The sequence below is a fragment of the Heliangelus exortis genome, chromosome Z (assembly GCF_036169615.1).
Source record: "Heliangelus exortis chromosome Z, bHelExo1.hap1, whole genome shotgun sequence".
Classification (NCBI taxonomy): domain Eukaryota; kingdom Metazoa; phylum Chordata; class Aves; order Apodiformes; family Trochilidae; genus Heliangelus; species Heliangelus exortis.
In genome coordinates this window covers 23,844,089-23,868,177 of record NC_092454.1, presented here as the reverse complement: position 1 = coordinate 23,868,177, position 24,089 = coordinate 23,844,089, and the positions used below count along the sequence as shown (strand labels likewise).

Below are 24,089 nucleotides of genomic sequence, written 5' to 3'. Positions count from 1 at the left end.
AAACAGTTTTGCAGTCACAGTGATGAATTTCAATTGTTGCTTTGGCCAGATGGCTAAGATTCAGTGCAGACTGAAGAATCCAGCTCATAATGGACATTTTAGCTTGTAATGTCAAACTGGACTACCTAAAATAACAAGCAATTTTTAGGCAAAGAAAAACTGTATTATTCCTAGAGGATTCAGTACAAAGCTGCTGTGCAGACATGCTGTACATTTCCCAGACAGTATGAGCAAGAGAAACAGTTTCCGCTATTCACCAGCAGCACTGTTGTCTCAGTTTCCTGCCTGTATGCCACTGTTGCCGTCCTAGTAACTACAGCATAACACTACTCTGGGGACTGACTCAAGCCATCTTCAAAGGACCCTCAAGGAAAGTGTCTTGCATTCCAGGTTAGCCTTGGACTAAAGGGATCTGATTGCTCTTCATATGCCCGGTGCTCCCTGGGCTCAGTGCCACAAACAAGTGGCAAGCCAACAGACCAAATGGCAAGGGTCTTACTTAAACCCTAGCCCTCTCTTTGACAGCACACAGCATTGGCAAAGGCTTTTCCAAACACGAAGTGAGTGGTGCCATGCTGTCAGCTTGCAGAGCAGGGCACTAAATGCTCACATGCCATGCAACCCCACAGCACCCACATCCTGAGGATCATCCTCTGCCCTGCCTTTTAGTGTCTCCTGGAGCAGATGTAAACCACAGACGTTAGGGTGGGAGGCTTAGGGAGATGAAGGAGGCATCGAACTCTATCAGCCCATCCCTGGCTAGCAAAATGTGCCTTCAAGGGCAACGTTACGGCTTTATGAGTCCCTTGTCATTCCTTGTTAATCCCAGAAGCCTAGAAAAGTTGGTGCCTGCTCCCCACATAACTTTCTCTGCAGGTTTTGCAACCCTGAATACAGCCTTTCAAATCCTTTGGTCCCCCAAAAGGGTACATATGGCTGATGTTTGAGGGTGTTTGGAGCTACCTAGTAAAAGCCTCCAGTACCTCAAGCAACCCTCCGCTTGGTGGTGGTGGTTCAGTACTACCCAAAGGTCAGCAGACAAAGTGCAACAGAAAACATACACGTGTGATCTGCAGCTGCCCATCCACTCCCTTCTGGCCCTGTGCTAATGTCACAGTACCTCTGTTTCATAATAATTTCTTGTCCTGCATCTCATTTTTAAAAATTTCACAAAGCTTTAACCTGATCTACAGACAACAGTCTACAAAAAACAAGAATTGGGAAGCTGCTTGAAACTGCTTTCTAGCCTTAATTGCAGATGTCTACATGCCTCAAATTGGTATTTTATAAGACAGAACAAAATGTACATTAATTCTATGCACAAATCATCAGCTCTTACCTAGCAATCTTTTCTGTTTCAGACAGCTATTTGATGGTGGTCTAAAGCCTGAATCATAGCAACTCCAGCAATTCCTATGGAAATTTGTTCCACTGGCTGACTATCTTGACTAGAAACCAATTGTATTGACTCTGATAGTGTGAGTTCTCAGCAGCTAGGCCACTGGACTTGGGTGTTTTGCTATCTGGTCCCTCTTCTTCAGATACCTGAGCATGTTCATGAAGCAACTTGTCTACAAATAACTTTGTAGATCTTTACTTTCTTGTTGTACAGGCACGCTATCCAGATCGCAAATTAATTGTGCAGCTTTTTTTTTACCTTGCTCCAGTTATTCCACACTCTCTGAAATGCTGACACCAGGATGAAGCAGTGTTCTGAAGCAGTGTGCTAGACTCCCAGCACTTTCATCCCCTGCTTGCACCACTCACCAAATGTCTGTAATGGCTCTCTCAGCTGCAGTACTTGACTTGGTAATTGTGTTTGCTAGTTCTCTTCCAAGCCCTTTGCACCTTCAGTGCATTCTGGATAAAGCCTCCAGCCTCAGTAACTTGACCCCCATGCTTTGCTCTTAGGTGTATGGCCTTGCATTTAGCAGCCTTAGAGAAGCCTGCCCAGCTTTCAAGGTGACTCTGCTCTGTTCCCACAGCTGATCTGTTGTTACCTCCTGTCCATCTGCAGGATCTCCCTGCTTATGCAAAAAAATTACTTGGTATTTATGTATTTGGTGGACAAAGCCACCAGCTAATGCAGGGACAGGAGCAGATACCTTTAGTACCTCTTTGTGAATATCTTTAAGCTTCCCTTCTCTCTGGTGGAGGATGACTCTCCATCTGCAGCCATTTTATGAGAATGATAATTTCTGGGCTGTTTATAATAGTTTGGTTTTGTCTTGTGCATACATCTGTATCAGGGTATCACCAGGAACAAAGTCAGAAACCTTAAAAATCTATGTATAAGTATGTCAACATGATGACTTTTATCACCAAAAATCATAGTCTTACCAAGAAGTGGTATCACGTTTGTCTGAAAATGCCAGTTTGCCATTCAAGGGACAATGGTTAGCATCAACCTGCCTTCTCTCTGCTCTTTAAAAGCTCAGCCATTTTATGCTTTGAACAAACTGAAGTTTGAGTTGCTTGACAAACAACCCACACGTTGCCCCAGAATAGTGCTGATACAGCAGGTTTGCTCCACTCCCTTGTAGTCTTCTGAGTGCTTAAAATAAATGATTCAAAGAACTCCTTGGCTTAGCCTTTAAATATTCTGGACAGTAAGTTAACCATTGTTAATATTTTGAACATTGAAAAACACTGACATTTAACATTTATCCTAATTACTGGAAGTGATTTCTTACTGGACCAGATAATATTCCCTTATGACCAAGCTATGAATACAGTCTTTTCCTTTCTAATCACCAAGGAATACTTACTGGTTATTTCTGCCTGTGCTGTTTCATAAGCAACAGTTTTGCAATCCTGTTCAGTATGAAGCCTGTACAAATACTAGGGTTTCATTAATTTGTGATATATTTGAAGAATCCTTTATTGTTTCAAGCCCCCTTCCCGAAGGCAGTGATACCCATCTTTGGTATCCTTCAGTTCTCCCACTGATTTTCTGTATTTCCTTGCTTGTTCACCAAAACAACTTGTTCACCAAACTTCCTCTATTTTACTGCATGTTGTATTTTGTGGGGTTTATTGCTGTTTCCATCTCCTCTGGTAAATGAAACAGCTTTTTTTAACTAGGGAATTCAACTTTGCAGATGCAGAATTGTGGTTTCTCTGGGATTCTTGAATAACAGGATTCTTGAATAACTCCCAATTACCATTCACAGTTTTAAGCTTAAGTTTTTCTTCCCATTTTATCTGGCCTATAATTGTTTTCAGATTGGGAAAATTGCCCCACCATCCCCCCCAAGCATTAATCATACATATTATTGGTTGGAAATGTATATTTCATTTTCACATAGCACGTAAAGCTCAGTCAGAATTACTTCTACCTAAGCAAATGCCCTTTTCAGTTCAGTGAGTAATTCATTTTTATTAACCTGGATGATGCCTGAAATTGCACAACTCCAAACCAGCTGTGATATTTTCTAGATACAGTGTTATTAACCTATCTGTTTTCAGTGAATACATCTCTTCCAGTGCTGAAAAAAACGTACCTGAAATACCTAAACAGAAGTATAATTTTTCTTTCTCTGGTAGATTTTCAAGGAGTTGCTCACCCACACATTGTTCAATACCAGTAACAAGTACTTCAGTCCCTTGGTTTTTTGTTGATTAACTACAACCTTGAGCTTTCCAGGTCTTCTTCTTTTGACTTAACAACAGTTTCACTGAAAATAGATAAGTGATGTCACCCTCTCTTCTTTTTCCATTTCTTCCCTCCTAGAAAGCATGGCTGCAGCTACTTCATTTTTAAACATTCCAAACATGCAATTCATCCCAACAGACCCTAGATGTAACAATAGTCTATATAAATAAACAGGCCTTATAAATTCACACAGAGATGAAACTTGTGATGAAATTACCCCAGCCTAACAAGTTACAGTACATTTACTGAGCAGCAGAGATTGTCCAGAAGCCCAGACCTAGGATGTACTTCATGAATTCCTCCATCACTAGCTCCCAGCCACTCCTTACAGGTTTGCATTTTGCAGGGTTAAGCCAAGTGCTTCCCAGGCAGTTGGAAAACTGGAAATGTAGTGCCCAATACAGTGGGTTGAAACACTTAAGCTGTCACAGACCACGGCCTGGTGAGTAAGGCTGGAAGCAAGCAGCCAGATGGGGAGGAATGGTTCTGCTTAGACACTGCTCATTGATGCAAGACTGAAAGGTACACTACCTGTCTATCAGGTATCTACCACAGTCTCAAGAAGATACAGTTCACTTCAGGATGTCTGCAACATCTTGAGTGCAGAAATATAAGCCCTAAAAATCTCCAGAGACCATTCTGGCAGACATACTGACAATTACAAGGCTTCAGTTTCTCTCTCAAATAGTTATAGAGGAATTTTGCACATTTGCGCTTTGGGGGATACCCTGAAATTCCACAGGCAGGAAATTCCCCAGATGTATATCAAGTCAGGGAAAAGTTTCTCTGATTATAGATACCATAAAGCTAAGGATATCATAAAGCTAAGGTTAATACACACAGGTAGATAAACAGTGTGCTGCGCGTTTTCAGCAGAATGGCTTGGTGTGGCCAGAATAAGGTAAGAGATTCAAAACAGTTCAGAACATGAGCAGCAAACATCTGTTTGTCTAGCACTGGCTAGAGGAGTACCCTCTCTGCTGAGACAGCCCCAGCCAAGCGTGCTAGCAACAAAGCTGCACAGCTCTGAGACAAATGGCAAATCAAAGACCTGGAAGACTTACCTTTGTGCTGACTCTGTGCAACCATGGGAAGCTAAGCTGCTCCAACCTTACCATTGGATTTGGACCCAATTTTACCTATCCTTCTGGTTGCACAGCAGTGAGGTAAAACTGCAGAAAGAGAACAATTAATTCTGAGCACCTGAGTGACTTAGCACCATCCTGCAAAACAAGTAGAAGAGAAGTCCAAAGCAATAACAGAAGCCTTTTTCACCATCTTTATTCAGGTGTACCAGGGAACCACAGCTCAATGATCTGATGAAAGGTGTGCAGGTGGAGAGGCAAGGAAATGCTTAGGACAATATCCATATGAAAGATAAAATTTTCTCAGCAGTTAAAATCTTTAAGCAGTTAACTCAGGACCCCAAGCAACAGTAAAGCTTTTACAGGAAGCAACCAAAAAATTCCCCTACAGTGAATCAGAGGAATCCAGAGCTGCAGCAACAGTGGCAGCGTCCTCAACAACACCCTGCACTGGGACATATCCAGCACCACATCACTACAGGGCTGCAGCTCACCTGCTAGTTTGGAGCGCCTGATGTTACTTATATAACTGAGTCCCACAAGAAGTCAAACATCTCCTCTGAGATTTTAGGAAGCTCTTCAAAATGCCACAAAGTTCCAGAAAAGCAAAGCCACGGAGCTGCAGTGATGTGGTCCTGTGCTGCCTGGCCTCAAGTGTAAGTGAAAATAGATTTGAGCCATCCTCCTTGCTCAAACAAGTGGAGCACACCAAAAAAAAAAAAAACATCTTCTCGGCAGGAGCAGGATGACATTCCAGTAAGTAAAAAAGTGAAAGGTGGAGGAGGCTTACTACCTGGGTTGGTCCCCGCAACTCTCAGTAGGTTCTCTCACTACACCTGAGGATGTCTCAGCACCAGACATACTCAGCAAAGGCAGCCAGCTGAAGCATCAGCTTTTACCTTTGGGAGAGAGAAGCATCCATGGGTTGAGGTTTCCTGTCTGGATCAAGTAGCAATTGACAGCAGATTTATTTGCAGCAAAATTAGCCATGTTTGATGCACAATTGCAAGCCAAGTTCATTGGAGCTTTGACAAGTGGTCCACAAAGATGTATTTTTCTCACATGGCATTGTTTGGGTGACACAAAGGGAGTGGGACACACTGATAAATTACAAGTAATCCACATATAAATTAAGGATTTGAGTAAATAGGACAAAAAAATTAGACTCTGGCACTGAGTCCACTGATGATGCACCCTCCGTTCAAAAAGAATCATACTCAAAAAGCAAAATAGGTCTACGCAAAAGCAGATAAAAGTTGCCATTAAAAAAAAAAATAAATTATTTGCTAGTGAGGTCCTGTGATTCATTTGCCCGACCCTTCATGTAAACCAATTCTGAAACAGTGTAGCATTTTTCCCAACAATTAGTTTGAGTTCTGGCAACACTTCTAATCTTGTTAGAGCAAAGACATTGTGAAAAGCAGAATGCCAGCTACCTAAATTTTCCCTTATGCATGTGACAAGGTTAGTGTTCACAGTAAACTGCAGACTAAACACTGTTACGCATTTGGTTTTAATTACCAGGACTGTTCTTCAGTTGCATGGATGGATCCCTTCATAAACCTCGCCCTGGTTTCAGACTGCACAGCCAGACTGCTCCCTACATGCTTCTCTGTTCACATTTGAGCATCTGCATGCTCAAAAACATAAGCCTCATGAAAAGGAAGGAAATGTGGATATCTTGAGTGCTCCAGCAGGGACACTGCCAAACTTAGGTCAGCTAACCTGTTCCTTATGAACTTCCAAGTGCATTTCCCATTCCCAGCACGCCAATCAAGCTTGAAAGCTATTGTATCTGAGCACCAACTTTCAGTGTCACTTGCCTCAAGTCTCCCAGCACCTGCCCACACAGACTGCATGCTCCAGGAGACTGAACAGATGCACCATAATCTGGAGTGTAACCTGGACTGCAGGTGCTGCATGCAGGACTGCCATGCATGCCAGGGTTTGGAAGAAAGGCTGCTGGGAGCATCATCTCACTCAGAAAGCCAGCAGGAAGAGTTGCTGCTGAGGGCACAGCACAAGTATGTATGATGGCAACACTAACCCAGAAACCCAATCTGCCCTGACACCTCTCTTCCAAAAATGAGTGGCATGACTAGGAGGAAGGAAAGCAGGCAGTCAGCTACCAGGACTCCCAGCAGAGCCTGGAACCAGGAGTCTCACAGGACACCTACCCAGGCCCAGATGGATAATACATATGTTCTGTCCCCACTGGTACCGCTAGCATGGCTCAGCATCTCCAGAGAGAAATCATGCCCTTCTTTTCAGCAGCTCACTTTGGCTACCCCTCTGGGAAATGAAGCCTTAGTTACGTTTTGGGAACAACCTTCCCACACCTTCCCCATGGGAAAAAGCCCATCACCCTGTCCATTGTCCAACAGTGATGGAGCAGTTCTTCCCCTGGCACCTGCCCTCAATTCAAGCTGTTAGGAGGCAAGGGACATCTGGAGCACCTGGGACTCACTGGTGTTACTATCATTCATCAATCTGTCTAATCCCTCTGAAACTGTTCACAAGTCTTCATGTTCAAGCATTCCTCATCCAGGCATACTGGAAATGAATGATGTCTTGTGTGAACATGCATCTACCTGCTAAGCCTTCCATCTGCTAATAATTTTATTGAGGGACCCAATCTGTCTTCTGTCAAAAAAAAACAGTGAAGAATTCATCTTGCTGCTCCCTTTCTGCATTAGGCCAGATAAAGCAACAGACATCTTAAAACTTAGCTTCAGCCTACTCATCCTATTTGCAACCAACCTTTCTAACTAGCTAATAAAAGTCTTCTTTAAGATTCTGGGAAATAATTACAGGATTATAGAAAATCACAAGTCGACAGGGATAATGGAAACCATAACTTTTCCAAAAACCCCAATAGCTTTTTGCAAGCTTTCAGCTCTACTTGATAAAGTCACCAGTGAGCAGACTTCTGAATAGTGTATGGCACTAGGAATTGAGAACAATACAAAACCAGCACATCACATACTAAAGACAAGGGAAACAAAAAGTGTTGTCAGTAACCTGAAAATGTAAATGCAGTTCAGAAACTACCATGTAAGCTCCTGAAGACCTCTGCTCTTCAGAGGCAGAGCTCTCTGCCATACAGTATTCAAGACGTCAATAACAAAGACGGCAAAAAACCCACCAACAAACGCCAACTCTGCTATTAATAGATTCTGCAGATAAAAGAAAGGTCAGGGGAAGAGAGCAGAGGTGCCGTGAAACTGGATCTCTTTTTAAAACAAATATTCCCTGCTGGTTTGCATTCTGTCTCAGACAGAGAGTAGACAGAAACTGGACCACAACACCAAGGGTAACACTCTCTCTTTCCTGGGAAGCAGTAAGCAGTAAGAATGAAAAAGGACTCTGAATTCCCCAAGTATGAGCTCTTACACTGTGCCTGAGTGAGCTACAGACTCAGATGCATAAGCAAGGAAAGATGAAGACAATAACACCACTTCACCAAGCACATTCCATAACACAGGACAGATGCTGCTAAGCCTAGGAAGAGGTGAGGGATCAGTTAACATGTTGAAAATGTGGCCCAATGGGAAAGACTAAACAGTTTCTTTTGATTCATTTAACAAAAAGAACATTAAAGGACAAAGTGACCACAGCTACAATACCAGCCAAAGGTAGAGAAAGTTGACAGAAGCTCTTTGGTGGAATACAAATCCTCACAAAATCAAACAGTTGAAAGCTGAAGCTGTACCCTCAGCCTCAACACCTCCAAGTGTGTTGAAGAAAAAAAAAAAAAAAGTCTTTGGAATCTCTGCCATTGAACAGAAAACCTCTTGCTTGGATGCAGGAGCCATGTAGGAAGCCCATGGCTCTGGCAGTCCATTCTGGGCAAATAGAAACCATCCTACAGCTGCTTGATAGGAGGCTGGCAGTAACGCAGTCCAAGTTGCAGATCAGCAAGGAAGCTATCTTCTACAGCTTCTACAGGCATGTGCCTTTAGGTTATCCAGACTAGTTGCAATATTACTGTCCAAGACAAAAGCTAGCAGCTATAGTTCCACATTTTGGATATAGTAATGGGCAGTAATAGCGAGCCTTCAGGATGAGATGTCAAAGCAAGCCAAGGTTAGGCCACTGTGACCAGTCACAGTAAGTCTGCACCAAGATCTGAGATCATGCAGACCAAAACTTATCACTGAGGCACCTGATTGACTGACTGATAAGCTCAATGAGCCAATATCCCCTCCCTGCTCCAAACTCTTCATTGCTGATTGAGCTTCTCAACAATGCATCCAGCGCAGACCTGTGCTCCCTCAAGTGCCCTCTGATGCCCAAGATCCCTCTCAGCCCACTGACAGGGCTATGCTCCCCTGCAGCAACCACACTCTCACCCAAAGGTAGAGTATCTCAAGTGTCACACACTGTACATGCCAACCAGCCCACCAGCCTGGTGCTAACTCACCATGGAGTGGTGTAGACAGCTCATCACCCAGCCCTAACTAACAGGATAAAAAGAAAGTGCTCTAGCATGCTTACATTGCAGCACTGGCACAGGTAAGGAGCTGGCTGTCTGGGAGCTGTGAGGAGAGATGAAGCCACATTTGCTGTCTGATGTCTTCTACTTCTGCTGTGTAATATGCTAAGCAAGGGGCATTTTTAATGCAAAAATCCAGCCAGTTGATAAGAACCAGGGTAAACCACAACAAATTCTGCAGTTTGGGATTTCAAAGCCCTAGCACAGATTCCACGCTGCTTGAAACAAATTCTGCATCCTTACGAATGCTGAGAGAGGAAATCAGCAACTGAATTCCCCTTTCACTCTTCCCACAGAAGAACTCTGAGCTCCTGAGGTAGTTAAAAAGATCTTAATTAAACTCTGATTATGATATTTTCCAAAAAATACCTTAGCTATTTAGGTTCCCACCAGCCAGCCCATTCCCCATCACTGATGTCTAGACATGGAGGCTGTAGGTGTGCCTACACACAAACTGAAAACAAAAACAAATTTAGGTCACAGATTCCAACAGCCAAAGAGGCAAATAGTATCAATTCAGTGGGTTTAGCTCCAGTTCATGTGCAGAAAATCCCGATGTTCCCATGACTTGAAAAGGGAGGGCTGTTCCTCACAAACAGATCTTGAAGTTACACCCTCGGGGCAGGGGATACAATCAGGTTACCGTAAGTAGTGTCCAGTCCAACTTGTTCAGCAGCAAGTGCTCTGCTCCTCTGTCTGCTCTTTCACCAAGCAACTGCTTTTTGCTTTGCTACAAACTTTGGATCTGAACTACTCCCTGGAGAGCTAGCACCTGTGACTCTTCTTGCTCTTCCTTTCTCTGAGTTTCTCTGTTACTGCTGTTGTCAAAGGTGAGCCTGCATGGGGGTCTTATGAATGGAAACACTGCCAGATCTGACCTCATTCCAATCGGGAATTAAAGGCAAACATTATGATTGATAACTCAGTGTAGCAAAAAAGCTGTCTGAAATTATATTAGCACAATTCTCTCCAACTTCATACCGTATCTTTTGGGACTATTTTCAAGCCATTGCTGCTAAATCTTTAGAAGGGAAAAAGACCCAAACAATTCTCAAATAAAGAACAGCTGACAGCTAGGGTTTTCCATCTAGTATCTCAAGCTTGGGGAAGTCAAACTGGCCAGGGTCTTGGCTTGGAAATGGTGATGGATGGATAGTGTTGAGACACTTAAGCCCAAGTCCCACACAGAGGGTAGCAACAAACTTCGTGCATTCAAGACCAAGTGGGTCTGTAACAAACACAGCCTGAACACCACCTGACTGTGACAAAGCAAAACCTGTTTACAAGTGAGTGGCCAAGGCCATCTCATTTTCTGAGCCAGTAGCAAACTCACGTTCATGATACTGCAGCTAAATCCAACAGCAAAGCTGCACAGGCTTTTGGAGCACTATTGCCTCAAATCCAGCAAACATATAAGCAGACAAATAACTTGAAAGTAACAGCTGGGAGGTTTGAGGGACTGAGTCCAGCGCTGGAAGTCAGCAGTCACAGATTGTGTATAGCCACAAAGCCTTTTATCTTCTAGAAGCCTGGATACTGCTAGGAATGAGACCTACATCCTTATAGGGTACTGCAATGAGACAGAGATTATGCATGAAAGGTCAGGTGGGAGAAAAAAGTCTAAGACAAACTAGGATGGAAACAGCATGAAACAGGAACACCATGACCCTGGCATACAAGACAGACTAATCCTTCCATACTTCCTGAAGCATAGATCTTGGAATAAGAGAGGGGGATTGATGAGGCAGTAGAATATTTCACAGATTGTATGCTCATCATTGTGTATATTACAGAAATGATACTTTTATGGTCTGGCTATGTGGGCAGCCAGCCTGAGCTGAACAAGAATTGAGAAATGTTATGGGTAAAATCTCATAAAATAAAAAATAAAGAGGACACTAGAACAAATATATCCAAAGGAAAAGAGTAGCATGACCGGCAGTGTTGGCTGTTGCATATGTGGATTTTTTTGCTCATTTTTTACCTCTTTCCTCACATGAAGAAAGAAGTCTCAAGTTTGGGTTTTTCTGCACTTTAGAGTTACTGAGCTTTGTGCAACTCCACGCAGGTAATCAATAATAAACTGTTCCAGAGTTTCACATGAAGTAACATACCCACACCAACCAGGCCTTGTCTGATGGTATGTATCAAAAATAATGGGACCTAGCTAATAATGGTTTATTGCTTGTAAGAGGCCTGGGAGTCCTCTTTACCAGGCAGTACAACCAGGTCATAAATGAATGACAGAGCAATCCTACACAACAACAGAAACACAAAGCACTGGACTTGCTAAGTGTATCAGATCTTTCTGAGTCTGTTGCAAGAAAGAAAGCATTTCTTGCACAGTACTGAACCATTCTTAACGGCTTTGTGTCCTTTCTTCCCCACCACAATTTTGTAAGTCATTCCTCTGTGTTTTCTTACCTTAAAGGCAGATAGAAGAAATGGTCTGATGCTGGGGGTTCCCAGACAGCAAGGACAATATGAAAACAAATAATTTTCAAACAGCCCATTAAAATCTTTGTTTGGTTTATATTAAACACAGAATTAACTCGACTGCTTGAATAAACCTAGAAGAAAGCTCTGAAACCAAAGATTTACAGAATTGCCAACCATGAGAGTTCATAAGTCAGATTCTGAAACAGCCATGAAATTGGCTTAGAAATATAAAAACCATCTGCCTCCAGTTAAGCTGTCTGTACTGGCAATCTACTATTGGGCAGAAGTGAGGATGTGAATTTGTGCTGCAGTAGCTGCTCCAGTCCTGCACTCTTAAGGAACAGTGTGATCTTTTTCCCTGGAAGTAAACAGATGTGGAAGAGCAGCAGCCTACGTGATGTACATGCACAGGTCCATCCACTCGCAGGCTGTGATTTTCCCAACTAGTGAAAATTAGTGAAGTTTCTTCTGCAGTTCTGGTTTCCCTGACCCCGCAGCTGAGATCTCACAATAAATGTCATTGAGGTAGGGAACTCGGGACCCTGCAGCTTTGTGTCCCCTCCTCACACAGCTTCCCAGCTCACGTGGTGTTTATTCCACTAGCAAAAAATATAAGCACAACAAGACACTGCTTGAAGAAAAGTTGTGTTAAGGTCTGAAGTATCAGCAGTGCATAAACTCAACAGGGAGATGATTTGCAACCTGCACTTTTCATCCTCCCCAGCACTGCTTTACAATACAGCAGAGAAAGCAAATTCTTCCCTCATACCTCTTCTATTATGCTAAACCAGAAAGGCAGTGTCAGAAAAACACAAGCAATAATGTTAATACAGCTTCAACCATATAAGAAGTGAATGAGGACTTCTCAGCCTGTTTCTACAGCCTGTAGCTCCAAGCAAACAGTGGCAGCACAAGGATTCAAGGCACAGTTAAGCAGAAGACAGAAGATGCAGATGAGACTGCCCTTCTTCAAGCAAGGGAAGAGAGAATTGCAGGTGCCATACCTGCAGTTACAGACTGCGCAAGCAATGCACCCTAGGCTGCCATCCTACTCCCTGAGCCATGCTCCCCTGCCAAGACTGGATGTTGTACCAGTACTTCTAAACTCTGCCCTGAACCTGTCCTTGCTGAGCTGCACCTCTGACAGGATAGGCTTCAGAATACAGGGGAAAGGCTCAGGCATAAATCACAACTCCCCAGACCCATGACCAGAGATTCTCCCACCTTGTTCTACCAGGGCATGCTGCAACAGCAGGTCTCCCTTATGCCTAAACAAGCACCACTTCCTTACCACAAACTATGACCTTCCTGCAAGAAAAGGTCCTCCAATGGCAGGGAGCAATGGTATGCCCATTTGTAATCCCAGTGGATAGGCAGAGACAGTGAGAGATGCTCCCTGGTGTATTTAGTTCAGAGAGAAAAGCCCACAACTGCTCCATCCAACACAGGGACCACACAGAGATCATTCTGCTTGCCTAGCGTGAGACTGCATGAACAATGGTGCTGAACTCCTGCAGGTTTGAAAACACAAAGACACTTGCCCAAGGGCCTGCAGAGCTCCCTGCAGGGAGATATGCTGTGCCCACCCTCACCTGGTCTCAAAGTAAGGAAAAAAAAATCACAATTAAAACCATACCCTATTCCCAATGCAAAGGATGGGACACAAATTTTTGGGCACTGGGATGCTTTTCCAAGCAGCAATTACTTCTCAGCTTCGCTCACTGCACCCCTATTCTCCAAATAGATCACATCTTTATCTTAACTGGCTATTACAAAACAAGTTTTGACACAGAGCCCCAGTCTGCCCCAGGCTCTAGTAGGGACATCCAGACAGCATCAGAGAGCAGACATCCAGAGGTCCAGAATCTCTTATACTGGACAACGCTCAAGGCTACCCAGGGAAGACAACAGAGGTCTCCCCAGGCCAGGTCTAAATGAATTTAGAACATGTCCTGAACTCCTACAGCTAGCAAACTGTCCCAGCGGCACAGGAGAGGCACAGGCTTCCAGGAGCAAATGTGAGTCTCTGGGATAACAGCGCTTACCCCACACTCCAGCCCTTACTCTTGCTGCTGGGATATCCATTGACAGCAGCATCCACCTGGAACCCTGCACAGCACTCTGTCTTACCTGGGAGAAGTTCAGCCCATTGAGTGGGTGGCACTGCTCCTCCACTTTCTCTACAGCACCCGTTTGCTTCCTCAGCCGCTCTGCTTCCTGGGCCAGATACAGATCCAGGACGGGCACACCTCGTGACTTGATGTCTACTTCTGTCAGAGAGTTCACCATCAGCATCACCCACACCGGCCTCTTCCGCTCCCAATTACCAGCAATGGCATTGAAGAGGTAGTCTGCATACAGCCCTTTGCCCCGCTGGTCCGGGGTCATCCAGGATGGCATCATGAGCTTGACATACTCCAGGTGACGTTTGAGTCGGCGGTAGATGTCACGGGGCAGCACATCCTGGAGGTTTTCTCCCTGTGGCAGGAGCTGGCAGCTGGTAAGAGCTGAGATGGTGTAGGGATCAGTGAGGTCCAGCTCAAAGTATACTATGTGGCTCTGCTGGAAGGCCTTCTTGGAGTTCTCTGGAATGAAATCCCAGACACGTGTGTATGGGACATGGATGGTACCAAAGAAGTAAGATGGAGGATCTCTCTTGATGGTCCACAGGAAGGAATTCAGCTCACTTTGCTGGGGGAGAGGGAGACACAGCTGATTAAGGACAGATATTCACACCAGGCCACTGCAGCACAGGGCTTAAGGAAAGCTTGGTTCCAAGCTAGCAGGTCAGCTGGCTCAGCAGTTTGCCAGCATATTCTTTTCCTAAAGCAGCTTTGCTCACAGACAGTTCTTTTTGACCATGTTTTTCTCAGGTCCTGAGGTCAAAATTCATTTCACTAATTAAAAACACAAGAACATTGTCCCTGGCTTTTTCTTCCTGAAAGGAAGCCCTGAGTCTTCTCAACATTAAAGCCACCTGGGTATCTGCCAAAACCTGCAGCAGAGCTCAAGACACTTATCCAGCTTCCACCTTTTATTGAGTCAAAAGCTGGCATCACTATGCTGAAGCAGAGAAGTAACAGCAATCACCTTCAGCTTGATGCCTCCTTACTCCAGCACAGCATGACACCTTTCATCAAAGAAACTGCTGGGAGGCTCAGTCAGAGGGTGCCACAGCATCTAGGGAGGAGTTTCTGCTCTGAGCAAGACACCAAACAAAAAATTAACACAAAACACAGCTGACAGGTAGACTCGTTGGAGCAACCAGAAATTCAGTTCTACATGGATGTAGGTCATAGCAGGCAGACATACCATCAAGACCCCTTACAGTCCAGTTCTTCTTTTTCTTATAGCACATAGAAGTACATACAATCCCTTGAAAAATAAGGGGAGAAATTCTACAGGCCAAACTCAGCCTGCAGTGCCAGGGCATGTCCTTTCAAACACAGAGGAGGGAAAAGCTTCTTTCTTTAGATTTAAAATTTCTCAAAAAACACGGCCATCAGAAAGTCAGAATCAGGCTTTGTTCTGCTGCAAAACATGCCACATAGTTTGTCCAGGACTACCAGAGGACGGGGCTGTGATCAAGCCCTTAAGCAATCCCATGGGACATGAAAGCAGATGGGGCAAAATGGATCCTGACTGGATCCTGCCAAGTCATTTTACAGCAGCAGTAGGCATGACCTCCTACAGTGATGCATCCCTACTGATGCAGTGGTCCTTACTGAAGCGACAGACACAAACTATTTGTGTCTGCACAGACAGGAAGAGTCAGCCTTTGCATGCCTAAGTAAGAGGATAGGCTTCCAGATGCACTCAAACATCTGGTCAGCCTTTAGCCAGCTGCTAACTCTAACCTCAAGTCTGAGGCTAAGTGTGCATTTGTGCTGATCTAAGAAGCCTGACTGCCAAATACACAACAGGATGCTTGAAGGAATTTATTGGCAACACACTGCCTATAAATTTCTGATACAAAAGACCCACACAAAGGTTACAAAGGTCAAAAAGGTTAATCTGCAATGGCTAATCAGAAACAACCTTCTCCAGAAGCTATCTACACCAAACACAGGCCACAGTTCAGACAACACTTCACCAAAATGCTACCACCAGACCAGCTTACAAGCACAGACTGACAAAGCAAGTATACTCCAAAGAGCTCCTCAGACACATACTGAAAGTCTTAACAATACCTTAGGCTTAGACCTTACACCATGCTACAATTCCAGATCCCATAGGACAGATCTGGAATGCACTCCTGCATTACAGACCATAAAAACTCTCCTGAAGACCACAGAAAAAAAGTAGAACAAACATAATGCAGCACTAAGAGATAAACAAACACAGGGCACAGTTGAGAATTAATCTGACCCAGAACAAGGAAGAACTTAAGTAAATGAATACACAAAGTAAAATGAGGGGAAATGAGATTGGGCTCCCTCCTGTCATTAGATCAATGCCATGGAAAAAATGAAAAAAATGTAAGGACATACCACTGTAGTAAAAATTAACTGGAAGTAGTCAGCAGCCAGTAAGGAAGAATGAGCAGAATTGCTGCTTTCTATTTACAAGCAAACAAAAAGACAAGCAGAGGCACCTCAGACAAGCCTGATCATGTACATGGTCCATGAACAGCCACAGCTGCTAGGCATTGTAAGGAACAAGTGGTCACCAGCCATCTTAAAACTTCAATTCATTCCCTGAATAAATCCAACCAGAAGGCTCACATCTAGAAGGATGGTACCATGCTTTAATGTTCTTCATCAGCACTGCTCCAGACTTCTAGCCCAACTAGAAAGGTGCTTGTTATTGTAACTTAATTTTTTTTTTCGCTCAGCAAGTCCCTCCAATTTTCACAATCAGATACTTAAAGCAGATTAGTACTGTCAGCTATTACTGGTACCACTGCGGAAATCACACAGGCCATCAGGCACAGAGTAAATACAGTCTTCCTTTAAATAGACTGCAGCACAGACTGGAAGCAGAAGACCAAGCAAAACTTCTCACATAGTCCTACACACTGAGACCTTACAAAGCAGAGCAGCTGGGCACTCTTGCCAGCACTTCCATGCCAACAGGAGCAGTCATGAATTGGCAAACCACCCCAAGACATCCCTTTTTAGAACTATTTGGAACAAACATGGGAGGAGAACAGGCTTGCTTCCCACCATTGATGGGAAAGCTCCCCAGACCCTGTAGAGCCAGTTTCCAGGCAACAGCAATTGGATATCATCATCAGGTGATGCTACAACGGAAGCTCACAAAGCTCACTTCCATTCCAAAAGGTGGCATTACAGCTGACAAGGACATCGTAGTGCCTCACATTCCTTTACCATCTCCTTTTTCTTTAGCAGGTGAAGAAAGCAATCCCAGTACTGTTATGCCTCCGTGCCAGACCCCTGCCAACAGCCCAGTAATGCTTCATGTGAGAAGGGATGGGACTGAGGTCTGTGCTTCCCCTGCTGCATCTCCTGGCAGTCTCAAGTCCCTGTGAATCTCCTGGACCTCACATGTCTCACTGCAGTTACGGAGAGAGAAAAGCAAGGGTGTAATCTCTCCCCAAGACCATAAAAGGGGAGCCATTAAGCAACATTCTAGGTGACTGAGATGGCAAAGGAGTGGTGCTGAGGCTCCTGAGCCTCATACAGTATACACTCCTGTGCCTCATGCAGAGCAGTATACGCTCACTGACAGCACCTCTCTCACACTACACTTCCCTGAGAGCATGCAGTAGATGAAGGTGCTACAAGCCAATTTTCCTTTGCAGTAGGATCCTTCTACACAGCTGTTACATCATAAAGGGGTGCTTTAAAACCAGCATGAATTACAGACCAAGTCTGGAGACTTAAGAGAGCTGTATTGTATAGCTCCAGGAATTTCATTTTCAGCAGCATAACAACAAAAAGTCAGGTTTTAGATCAAGATGACTATTTCTGTCTCCACTCTCCAATTTATGTCAGCTGCTCAAGCTGACACTGTCACACAGATGACTCACTGGCACCTACAGGATCCACTCCCTGCCAGACTAGGAAAGCCTTCCTTCCCAACAAGGGCTGCACAGGGACAAACTCCACTATCCACAACGAGATCTGCTGGGGGCACCTAAGGCCAGACAGCACTTCTCCAAGGCTGGTGGACAACAGCATCAGGCATTTCAGGAATCCTGGAAAATCATGGTGCACATAAACGGTTTTTCCTCAGGAGCAGAGTGTCTAGCAAAAAAGACCTTAGAGACAGGGGAGTAAATTTAGGTATCTGAAACCAGAATATGCTAGTGCCATATCAAACATCTGCCCTCTAATCACATAGCTGGTTGGCCACGGAAATTCCCACGACCTCCTCCTGCCTTCCTTCTGTCTCCTTCAGCAGAACACAGGCTCTGACTGATATCTCCCTCACCTTTCCAATAGTTCTGATTTAAGATTTAAAGAAACACCAGGACTCATATTCTGTTCATTTTAGAGGTCCACCATAGACAGGTGTTTCCAAACACACAAATACTACTGCATTGGTCAGATACCACACATTATTTTAGGTCAGGCAGCAATGACTGTGATGGAAGAATGGTGCCAAAAAGGATCAGAGAAAGTGTAATCTGACAAATTAGCTCAGATTGGGCAAATGACTAACTGCCCGTTAGCAGTAAAATTATTGCAAACATCCATAAAATAATGCAGAAAAATAAAACAAACAAAAAATCCAAACCAAACAAAAAATGAACAAACAAACAAATGAGGAAGAGCAAAACATACATCTAGTGGCAGCACTCTGAACATCTAGAAGAAAGCACGCAAATTTAAAAACCATAACCATTCATGAGGGAAAGTTGTGGAGATGTGGGGGACACAGGCTCAGAGGAGAAGGAAAACTGATGTCCAAAGACTGAAGAACTGGATGGGAACTTAAGATATGGTCAAACTACATCTGATCTGCTTCCTTCTACCTCATTTCTGCTTCCTTCCATCTTCTGCCAGTCTCATCGACGTAGACAAAACATTTTCCAACACAAAGTGTGTAACTAGATATGCCAGTAGGTGCCCTCTGTGTCTTCAGTGTCTTTCAGGACCCCTTAACTCTCAAATAAACCACTTGGTTCTGCACTCACATCTTCAAAACCTCATCCCAGGATTGCACGGTTTCTCAATGCACATCTTTTTGGTTTCTTTTTTTTCGTTTGTTTGTTTTTTTGCTTGCTTGCTACAGAAGCAAAGTACACATGACGTGCAATATTTAACACGAGAAGCAGCCTTATAAATTTGCCTATATGGCTTTCTCCCTCCCTTTTATCTCTCCTCTTATCTATATTGTCATGTTCATTTATACCTAACTGAAGCAAAGACCATGCCTTTATTCACTGCATAAAGTGCTTCATGCTTCTAAAGTAATGGATGCAGAAATGCTAGGCAGGTAAGTTTTTACGCACCTGCATTACTGACACTCTCAAATTCATCTTAAGATTGTAAGCATAACTAACTCAAGATAAACATTGTACTGGGTACAACTATTTAAAAAGAACATATTCAGTTTCTGTTTGCCAAAAATTAAAAATAAAAATCAAATTTCTAATTAAAAAGCTAAGGGTTGAGAGCAGACGGTCAACTTGCTCTGCTGAAGCACATATTATGTGGAAAGGCAGCCATCTAAATTAATTGCCCCCAGTAGGAGCAACACACCATAAAATACTAACCAGCTATAACATGATTCTGTTGTTAATCCTTAGATTCTACAGTTAAATTTACCAATACACTCCAACACTGAGCAAAAAGAAAGCACTACCAAACTGGGAACTGGAATATAACCCAAAGGATTCCAGTATACTTTATTCTACATGAACTGTTCTGGAAGCCCTTTTCTTTTCTTACTTAATAAAGAATGATGGGGCACATTATTGGTTGGTTGCAGCTTTAATTATAATTTGGAGTGATTATGAGAAAACCCTCTGAAGTATTGAATGTTCATGTCTTAAAATTGCAACTTGTCTTTCAGACACTTATGCACATATTTATTGTGGGTTGTTTTAGGCAATCTGAGAAAAAGAACATAAGTATACTCTTTGATCTAGAGAGGTAAGAAAAGAATTCCCATAAAGAAAGAATTAAGATAAAAACAAATAAAAACACCTTCACTGATGGTACAAGGACAAGGAGGAATATTTTTTTTCCCAGGGCAATGGTATAATATTTTTGAGGATACACTTTTGTGAGTAAGGCAGATCCTGCCAGGCCTAGACAGTGTAGCTACCACTGCTGTTCTGATGATCCCAGGAAACAGCCCATCAATACCGGAATTACAAGTGGTCTCACATTGTAATGACAGAGTAATCAGCAGATAATGAAGTATCATTAACACATTTCACCCCCAGTTTTGCTCTTAACTGGCAGAACTCCAGCCAATGGCTCCTGAGGAAAGTCCCTGTGTGTCACACCAGATGAGTGAATTACCCATTTCCACAAGTACAATTCCTGCTGCTCAGGCTCTCTGGGGCTGCCCCCTTCTTGCTGCTCTCACCAGCTCCTTGCAGTAGATTTATGCCATTCCACAGCTTTTGCACTTCATGCCCTCTAGGAAAAGGGGACACCCACTCCAGAGTCTCCACCTAACTTTGTGGCAGTGTCATGGCTGGTCACCTATAAATCCGGCTGACAAACTGGATCCAGGCATAAGCAAACTGGTAAATGCACCTTCCTCCAAGGCAGAGTTAAAGCTCTGTCTAAGCCAAGCTCAGGCACACTCCCCCAGTGATTGCCAGGGCCCTAAATCCTAGGAGGAGATGCTGCAGCCTCCACAGCTGCAGAGGGGTGGCATGCACAGATGGAGGCAGAGAGGGCCCTAGACCAGGGGCTAGATATAGGTTTATGTTTAACCAAAACCTCAGCAGTTTGGCAGAGGCTCCAGGGTGGTGAAGGCTTGAGCTGCAGGTGGGCCAAGAAATCCTCCAGGAAACTCACAAAGGAGCACAGCGACAGAGAGAACACTAATAAGTTGTGGGTACAAGGAGCCTCATGCATAGCTCTCCCACGGTATGCTGTTTGACTGTGAGCCAACCACTTTATTCCATCAATAGGACAGCCTAAGTGAGCCTTCTTTGGGCTCACCCTGCTAGGCAGTGAGAGTGGCTGCATGGCCACTTGATACCTCTCTGAGCTGGGGCCAATCTCAAGGCTGCTCCTCGAAGCACTAAAATCTTTTACCATAGATGGATCACTGTATGAACCCAATTCAAGCTCTCCCTGGGTGGCAACTGAACTGCACACCCAGCAACTCTCCTCTTCTGTAGAGGAAGTTAACATCTCTCACTGTTAAGAGGTGCTTACCTTCTCTCAGGTTAAGAGGTTGCGTAGCTTCAGTAAGTAAATTTTAAATAGAATGAACCACTTAAGAGTTATAATATTGTGAGACTTAGTATGCTGTTTGCTTAGCTTTACTTACTCAGCAGGAGTAGCTAGATTTGCTGAAGCCTTAGGCTGCGACCTGTAAATTTCCAATTAGATTTACTGAATGTGTAACTATTTAATCAAAACAGCGCTGCCAGAGCTAGTGTGAATAAGAAGACGGAAGGCTTCAAAGTTACAACAGCAGCTGCAACTAGACAAGATAATGGTCTGCTTGAGGACTGTGAATGAATCTAGTAAGGAATATGACCCCAAATATTACCAGTGGACCAAACCCTTGTGTGCAGGGCAGTTAAATAGTCTCTAAGAATATAATTTCCCAGGGATTTTTGTTCAGGTCAACCTCTGCACCTGACCCTGCTGATGTAGCACTCAAATTATTTATTTTTTACAAAATCTAGTGCTTGAGAGTCTGCTTCAGGAAACCTAGGGTTTGAACTCTGGAGAAAACCAACAGTGGACATCCAGACAGATGGTAGATGAATTGGGAATAAGCATGACAAAACTTTGAAATCTTAGATAAGTGGTATTTAGAATTGTGTATGCAGATATGATTGTTTAGCTATAAACTCATAATCTCTTAAACTATTAACCAAGACTGGGGCTAAGTTTGGATCCAGCCACACCTAGACTCATGAGAAGAGTTTAAAAAGCAAGGGGATCTAGTCTGAACCTCATCACTCAACAGGAGTGACTTCCTCTTTTTGCACCTCTATTCCCTGTGTAAATTATTCTAAATTTATTCTAACCCCATTTTCCCACTGTACCTTTCCTCTATATAGTAAGCAATACAGCAACCCCCCCTATCAAACTCTTCTACCTCACACTTTTATCTAAGTACTCATTTGCAACATATTTTCACAGCTGCAAAGCTTTCTCACACCTACCCTTGCACACCTACCCTGCAGTGAGCCCACTGCAGCTTTGGCACCTCCCCAGTGCAGCTCATCTGCACTTCTCAAGGCTTTACAATACCCTTAAGGACTGTGCTGGAGGAGGTGACCTGCTTGAGGCAGGAGATGCACACAAATGGGAGGATGCATGGCCCAGAATAGGATTGGGTGCACGGCACCTTTCAGTCAGACTGCTTCCAGGTCCAAGCAGATGTCAACAAGACAGTACGAATGTTCAGTCTTATTAGTATCTCTTAGAAGTATCTAAGAAGTATTAACACAATACTAACTTAAGGAGAGTTTTTTTCTACATGAGTTTTTGTTCTTCTAACTTAGGACGTGCAGCAAGAACCACTTTTTTTCTCAGCGTCTGATTTTTCATGGGAGTGACATCCTGCTCCGCAGGCCAGAACAGAACCCCTAATTTACATCAGGGACCCTCAGCGGTGCTTACCACCCATTGGAGCCAGGTCAGCACGTGCTGCTCCTGGTTACCAGATTCAGGCTGATGAGGTTAGAGTATAAGCAAAGCCAAACACAACTTAGAACTGTGCTTCCACTGCATGGACACGGCCATTTGCGGATCCGAACCTGCTCCACCCCGCTCCGCGTTCAGCGTCGAGGCAAGCGCCTACCCTCAGCGAGGGATGCGGGCAGTAAGCAGCTCCAGTAGACCCAGCCAAAGGATCCTACTGGGGCTCATATCCGGGGTCCTCCTCCGTCACACCCCTCCTTCAGTACTCCGCGGTGGTCGCCCCACCTGGCGTACCGCCCGACAAGCCACCTTGCCCCTCCCCCAGCTCCCGCCCCAGCCGCACACCAGGCTCAGCCACGGCGGGGCTGGCCCCGCGCTCCACGGTCTCGCCACCGCCCCCAAAGGAGAGACCGCCCCCGAAGGAGAGACTGCTGCATTGCTCCCACACACCCCCTCCCCCTTTGCCGTGCCGCGGGAGCCCCCGAGTTGCTGCTGCCCCGGCGTCGGTCGGAGCCCGCCGGCCCGGCGCTTACCTTTCCACGGAGCGGGCAGGAGACGGCGGGGCCGCGGCTCTGCCGCGCTCTGGCCAGCAGGAGGAGAGAGCCCTGCAACAGGCAGAGCCAGCCGGGATGCACCATCCTTGCTCGCTCCCACACTTGGCACTATGTGAAGACGGGACGGGTTTCTTTTCCCTCTCTCTATTTCTTTTTTTTTTTTTTTTTTTTTTTTTTTTCTCTTTGGTTTTCTCTTTGGTTTTTTCTTTGGTTTGTCCCTACTTTTTCCTGTTGCTGCTGCTGCTTCCACACCTTCCTTTTTTGTTGTTGGTTTGTTTTTTGTGGTTTTGTTTTAAAATCCCACTCTTTTTCCCTTCTTCCCCCTCCCCCCCCTTTTTTTTTTTTTTTTTTTTTTTCTTTCTTGGTCGACCCAGTTCTAGAACCCTCGCAGAAGCTGCCCCATCCCCTGGCCAAGTAGCCCTCCAGCCGCTGCCCACTTCTCTTAAAGGGTCCCGTGCGGGGTGAGGGGGCTGCGGGGGGAGGAAGGGGAGGGCGCGGAGCCCGGCTCACCGGGGGCGGGCGATAGGGCGGCAGCGGAGAGGGGGAGGAGGGATGCCCCGGGCCCCCCCGGCGGCGAAGCACTGCGCTGAGCACAGCGGTGACCCCCGCCGAGCCCCGGGGGATTGGGGTGGCTGCGTCCCCCTACACGGCCCGCCCCGCCCCTGCACTCCCCGCCGTGCCCAGGGCCCTGCCCGCCCCCCGATCCTGCCCTGCCCCGCCTTGCCCCGCCTGCCCTCTGCCTTTTCCTGGCCCTGCCCTGTCCTGCCTTACCCTGCCTGCCTCCGCTTCCCGCCTCCTGCTTGCCCCCGGCCCAGCTGCCGGTCTCTGCCCAGCCTGTCGGTCTCCTAAAGTGAGTATCAAGTTCCATAACGTGACTCTTCCCAAGTGTCTTTCTTGTCCATCAGCTTCAAATTGAGGAGCCATTACTTTTGACACGCTCATGTTTTCTTGTTTTAGGAGACCTGGGACAAAATTTGGTGTCTTGTGTGCTTTGCACAAGCACTGGGATCTATTTCAGATCAGCAATGCACAGAAGAATTTAACTGTAAAATTCAGCAATATTTTCTAAGGTGACTGGCATTTAAGGCCTCAGAAAAGTACGTA

General features: G+C 44.9%; 1 protein-coding gene across 5 annotated transcripts in view; it reads right to left on the bottom strand.

Annotated features, from left to right (window-relative positions):
* Positions 1-23,608, bottom strand: part of TRABD2A (TraB domain containing 2A) — a 79,294-nt gene extending 55,686 nt beyond the window's left edge. For all 5 annotated transcript variants that reach the window (XM_071731131.1, XM_071731132.1, XM_071731133.1 and 2 more), the window contains exons 1-2: positions 22,965-23,608; positions 13,805-14,365 (exon numbers count right to left, since the gene is read on the bottom strand). In XM_071731131.1, the coding sequence (XP_071587232.1) occupies positions 13,805-14,365; positions 22,965-23,069 (666 nt within the window). In that variant the 5' untranslated portion in view covers positions 23,070-23,608. The remainder of the gene's footprint in view (positions 1-13,804; positions 14,366-22,964) is intronic.
* Between the last annotated feature and the right edge of the window lie 481 nt (positions 23,609-24,089).